This window comes from Leucoraja erinacea, chromosome 28 (genome assembly GCF_028641065.1).
Source record: "Leucoraja erinacea ecotype New England chromosome 28, Leri_hhj_1, whole genome shotgun sequence".
In the NCBI taxonomy this organism is placed as follows: Eukaryota; Metazoa; Chordata; class Chondrichthyes; order Rajiformes; family Rajidae; genus Leucoraja; species Leucoraja erinaceus.
The window spans coordinates 31,273,252-31,279,251 of record NC_073404.1 but is presented as its reverse complement, the minus strand read 5'-3'; the positions used below and the strand labels follow the sequence as shown (position 1 = coordinate 31,279,251).

The following is a 6,000-nucleotide window of genomic DNA, read 5'->3' as shown; positions in this document are numbered from 1 at the left end:
CCGGCGATGCCCGCACATTAACACTGCCCGACACACACTAGGGACAATTTAAAATTATACCAAGCCAATTAATGTACAAACCTGTACGTCTTTGGAACGTGAGGAAACCCACGCAGGTCATGGGGAGAACGTACAAACTCCGTACAGACAGCACCCGTAGTCAGGATGGAACCCGGGTCTGTGGTGCTGTGAGGCAGCAGCTCTACCCGCTGCACCACCGTGCCACCACTTCTTTGACTATTGTTGATCCAAACTAAGAATTGAGTGAGGAGCAAGCACTGTGCACAACTGCATGTATTTATTTCAATACAAATGTACAATAGATGAGTTTACAAGCAGGTCACCATCACCATCACAGTTCCACTACCATCTACAAGAGAGTGCATTTCTAAATGGCATTAATGACAATTAGCATTTCATTGCACAAAAGAAACAGGAAGCGGGTCAGTGTTAAATATCACCTTCAGCACTCAACTGGCAAAAGTGCATGCTCAACACCAACTGCTTGAGATATCAGACATTTGGATTTTGTTGAACGAATCATTGGTAGCACACATTCGGGGGTTAGTAATGGAACATATACAACAAAGTACAAGACAGCCCCCTCCCCCTGAGGAGAGGAATCCATCCAAAGGCATTCTGTAACCGTGTGGAGAAAGTGGAGAAACATCTGAATCTAGAGGTTGCTTTATTAGTGAACCACCATCTTGAATAATATATACAACATTTATGTAAATGTAAAATGAATGTTTCAGACAGTTCCTGGTAGTGTCCTCGTGCCTCAGGTATGAGTTATGACATTACTAGTTGCCGGCACTCCCCACTGTAATGAAGATAGCGGGGAGAATGCTGCCCCTCAGCGTACAAGTGCTTCACTCCGTTCCCAGGGAGTTTGCGATGTTACACTTGTTCTCTTCTCGTGCATGGACGGATGATGGGACACATGCACTGCATGTGGATCCTGATATCACAGTCAATGGTCCCCTACAAATGGTGGAGGAAGGAACTGCAGATGCTGGTTTACATCAAGATAGACACAACATGCTGGAGTAACTGGAGTAAAGAATAGGGGACCCAAAACGTCACCTATTCCTTCTCTCCAGAGATGCTGCCCGACTCGCTGAGTTACTCCAGCATTTTGTGCTTGCCTCTTACATACCCTTTTGACAAATTAGCTGTTACTATTTTGAGCAACTGCGTAAATTCTTATCTTTAAAAGTTCAAGATCATTTGAATACATTCTTCATTCTCAGAATAGACACTAGATTGAGGTGGCATTCCACTCACTACTGCCCCCTACCCCTAGGCTTGGTAGTTACAGAATGCTGGAGTGGTGATTCAGATCGCCAACCTGCTCTGGGAAGTTTACATACAACTATCATACGTGTAAGAAGCAACTGCAGCTGCTGCTTTACACCGAAGATGGGCACAAAATACTGGAGAAACTCAGCGGGGTCAGGCAGCATCTCTGGAGAAAATGAATGGGTGACGTTTCATCAGACTGGGAGTCACCTATTCCTTTTCTCCAGAGATGCTGCCTGGCCCGCTGAGTTTCTCCAGCACTTGGTGTGTGACCACCACAATCACACCCCACCCTCAGCACCATTGAGAGGCCATCTTTGTGAACAGCGACAGTCACAGAGGTGATGAATTAGCAAGTACATATTCACACAGGGAGGGAGGGAGGGAGGGGCTGGTGCGGTTCTAGTTTTACACTGCACAGTTATCAACATTTTAAAACAGCTAACTCCACAAAGGAAAATATACACGTCACCATCCAATCACATTTTGATCTGAGATATATCTAATCTCTGCCAGGTTTATCCGGCTGTTATGTAGAAAGAATGATTTTAAAACTAAATAAAGGCAGTGAATGAATTTGCAGTTTTGGCCCAAGGATGACGGCTTGCTTGCTGCCCCAATTTACCACAAGACCAACCAGTAGCAGGCTGATGGCATTTTATCCCAACATTACATGTTATTTAGTGACGAGCCTTGGTACTGACGTGGATGTGTAACAGGAGAGGCATGGTGTTTACAACAGTGGATACCAGAGTGGATACGTTTCCCCTTTCACCAGCTTTAAATGTTCACTGGATAATTGCTGCCCGAAACAAAATAACAAATGGTGAAGGCATTCTGATTGGTAATATTCAGGAAGAAAACCGATAACTTATATTAACATTTCAGGTTTTTGTTTTGTAAACAAGACTTGCAGAATTGGAGATAACTGGTCTGTAGTGGGCAGTGCAGACCGATGCTAGAGTGGCGTTAGCAACAGGTGATCAGTCTGCACTGGGCAGCAGTGAGCAGTAAAGTACAGACATCACCAGAGTTTGATCTTTGCCTTTCAAACTTCCCTGCAGCTGCTGTCCCGCTGAACAGGATGAATCACCCGTTACACCATTTAATACCTTCACACCCCCCTCTTCTCTCCCCCTCCCCTCGCCATTCTGAGCCGGCCGATATAAACGCCTCTTGGTCTAACTGCAGGTCAAGCTAACTACATATTTGAGAGTTCAAAAGTTAAACTGGCCATGTAGTCGTGGGCAGTCTGCAGTCTGCCCTTGCTCATCTCAATACTACACATTAGTGTTACTGCTTCACAATCTATATAAATAGGCAGTATAGTTTACAATGCTAGTACATTTGTCAGTATCAAACCTTCCTACAACTTTTGGGGTTTGATGAGAATATTAACAAAAGAACATTAGTGAAAGGATTCATGCTACTCCCATGTGTAGTCAACAAGTGACATGACATCTCCTTTACCCAAACTGATTCACCCTTGTGTCATTGTTGAATATAGACAGAGAGTGCTGGAGTAACTCAGCGGGTCAGGCAGCATCTATGGAGAACATGGATAGGTGACGTTTCACAGAGTGCTGGAGTAACTCAGCGGGACAGGCAGCATCTATGGAGCTAAGGAAATAGGCAACGTTTCGGGCCGAAACCCGTAAGGGTTTCGGCCCGAAACGTTGCCTATTTCCAGAAGGATTTCGGCCCGAAAAGTTGCCTATTTCCTTAGCTCCATAGATGCTGCTGCACCATAACTCAGCGGGTCAGGCAGCATCTGTGGAGAACATGGATAGGTGACGTTTCACAGAGTGCTGGAGTAACTCAGCGGGCCAGGCAGCATCTGTGGAGAACATGGATAGGTGACGTTTCATGTCAGCACTCTTTATCAGACTGAAGAATGGTTGCGACCATATTCTCCACAGATGATGCCTGACCCGCTGCGTTACTCCAGCACTTTTCTTTGGTAAACCAACACCTGCAGTTCCTTGTTTCTACAGTGGTTTGGGTTAGCCTGGTTACAAATGAAGATCAGAGTGGTGAACATTTCTAGCATTTAACATAATGAAGTGACACAAATTTACCAGCTTGCTTTATATTAAATTAGCACCCCAACAGGCAATGCCTCAGGTGGCAATTAGTCTAGATTGTTTTTAAAAAGCTGTTGAAGTCTGCGTACCTCAGACCTTATTTAGCCTCTTCCAATTTATAGTATGAAAAGGTTCTCCTCTAGTTACTCTTAATGAAACTTGCTCCAGGTATTTGAAGTTGTCATCTTTGCACCCCACTTTAATCTCCCATTGCCCAATGTGAAATGGAGGAACGTTAGCAATGCCACTGAAAACTGGAGCTGGCCAAGAAAGTGAAGCCAACTTTCATATTTTGCAGTGAGGATGTTCAGATTAGTTTAGTTTAGAGATACAGAGTGGAAACAGGCCCTTCGGCCCACCAAGTCCGCACCGACCAGTGATCCCCACACACTAACACTATCCTACACACACTAGGGACAATTTACATTTACACCCAGCCAATTAACCTACAAACCTGCACGTCTTGGGAGTGTGAGAGGAAACCGAAGATCTCGGAGAAAACCCACGCAGGTCACGGGGAGAACGTGCAAACTCCGTAGTCATGATGGAACCCGGATCTCTGGCGCTGTGAGGCAGCAACTCTACCGCTGCACCACCGTGCCGCCATCATTAATAATACATCTTCCACAGCCCCACTTTCTGACAGAAATTTGTTAACGAAGGAGTTAAAACAACTAGGTTCCTACACTTGAATTTCCCCATTCATAATTGATCATCTACAGTTCCCATGGTTCTGCATTCACTGAAGACCATTAAATGTCGTTGACACACGTGCTGGCGATAGTCCCCCCCCCCCCGGTTAATTAAAACTAATAAACATTTACACAAGGCCATTTAATTTCCATAAATAAAAATGAATAAATGGATGATAATTCTTATTCGTAATTAGAGTGAGCGCAGTAATAAAGACTTGGACTTTAGTGTTATGTTCATGGTCTCATTCTCGTCAGCAATCTGAGCCGGGTCGACTGTTGGCTACACACCCTTAGCACCTGATTCATGGGTGAGGTAGAGTGACGTATACCTACCTACCTACCTCCACCATCCATGGAGTAACATGTCCCTACCTACTGATCCATGGAGTAACGTACCCTTACCTGCTGCTCCCATGGGCAAGGTAGAGCCACATGGCTGAATCACCAAGGCAGGTTGACCAAACACTCTCCCCAAATTGTCATACTTGCACCAGGAGAATAGTATTCAGACTTCAAACAAGGACAGACCTTTAGTACAACTGATCATCACGGTCACCTAGCGCTGTGAGCCGCTGTAATGAATGTAGTGAACTATCGTTGACCCGTGGCGCTGGTATCGATGCATCACCTATGCAGCGGTCAATGCAAAGAGTGGGAACGGCCAACACTACTGTGGGGGGGTGCAACGGTCCAAGCAGATCCAACTGTTGTGTGGCATACAATGCACCAGGCAGCCAGCCAGCCAGCCCACTACTAGGATCCACTGATCTTCAGCCTCTGGTGACGGATGAAGAGCAGCAGGTGACCTGTGGATGGTCCACGTTGAAGTCGGGTGGTCTGGTGCAAGAACGTACAGACGTGTTCGGGATTGAGATGACTTGCTCGCTGGGAGGCAAGATGCCCCGTGTGACATGAATGTTTACGGCGCAGATTCCACCAACAATGTAGTGCGGAGTAATTCTTCCGAGCAACTTAATTGAGGAGTCAGGAATTCCAGTGTAATATCACCTAAGTATTTACATCTTGCCAAAGCGGCAGAGGTTGAAATCTCACCGCACTGCAGCCTGTGCTTTGGCCAAGTCATTAGTTAGTGCTAGTTACCTCTGGTTAACTACCACTGGTAGTGCTAGTTACCTCTGGTTAACTACCACTGCTGCTCTCCACAACATTGGAAATTTAAACCTTCGAGAAGCTTTCTTCAACGTGAAAGCCAAAACAATCTATCACAGAAAAACAACCCCACAGGATTGGGATCAGTCTATGTACAGCGGCTCCCGTTGGCCTCTGAAGAAAGATGCCTTTCTTTAGTTCACAAACAACTAATGGAATGTGGCTGAAGTGCTTTTAGCGTCATTGTTTTTTCTCACGTGTTGTGATGGTCACCAGCTGCTTGGCTGCCTTAGCAATGTCGTAGGCACACTGGATGACCTGTTGTGTGAGCAGTTGGATATCAACTGGGGCTCCCGGCTCTGGGGGGATCGTTTTCCTGCATTCACATTGCAGTCTGAAGGCACTGGCATTTAGCAACTTCAAAGATGACCGCACTGTGTCCAGAGAAGGTTTCTGATGGTTAAAGAAACACATATATTAATCTGGGTGAATGGACATACAAGTCTAGTCATAGTCACAGAGTGATACAGCGTGGAAACAGGCCCTTCCACTCAACCTGCCCATGCCGACCAACATGCCCCATCTACACTAGTCCCACCTGCCTGCGTTTGGTCCATATCTCTCCAAACCTGTACCTGTCTAACTGTTTCTTAGACGTTGCCTCAACTACCCCCTCCAGCAGTTAGTTTCACATGCCCACCACTCTTTGTGTAAATAAGTTACTCCTCAGGTAACTGATAGTCCAAGGGTCACCAATGAGGTAAATGGTAAGTCTGGACTGCTCTCTAGTTGGTGATAGGATGATTCCG

General features: G+C 45.8%; 1 protein-coding gene across 7 annotated transcripts in view; it reads right to left on the bottom strand.

Annotated features, from left to right (window-relative positions):
* Positions 1-276: 276 nt before the first annotated feature.
* git1 (G protein-coupled receptor kinase interacting ArfGAP 1) overlaps positions 277-6,000 on the bottom strand; it is a 145,254-nt gene continuing 139,530 nt past the window's right edge. For 6 of the 7 annotated variants that reach the window (XM_055658167.1, XM_055658172.1, XM_055658168.1 and 3 more), the window contains one exon: positions 277-5,644. In XM_055658167.1, the coding sequence (XP_055514142.1) occupies positions 5,432-5,644 (213 nt within the window). In that variant the 3' untranslated portion in view covers positions 277-5,431. The remainder of the gene's footprint in view (positions 5,645-6,000) is intronic. The other variant, XR_008725744.1, reaches the window with a different exon arrangement.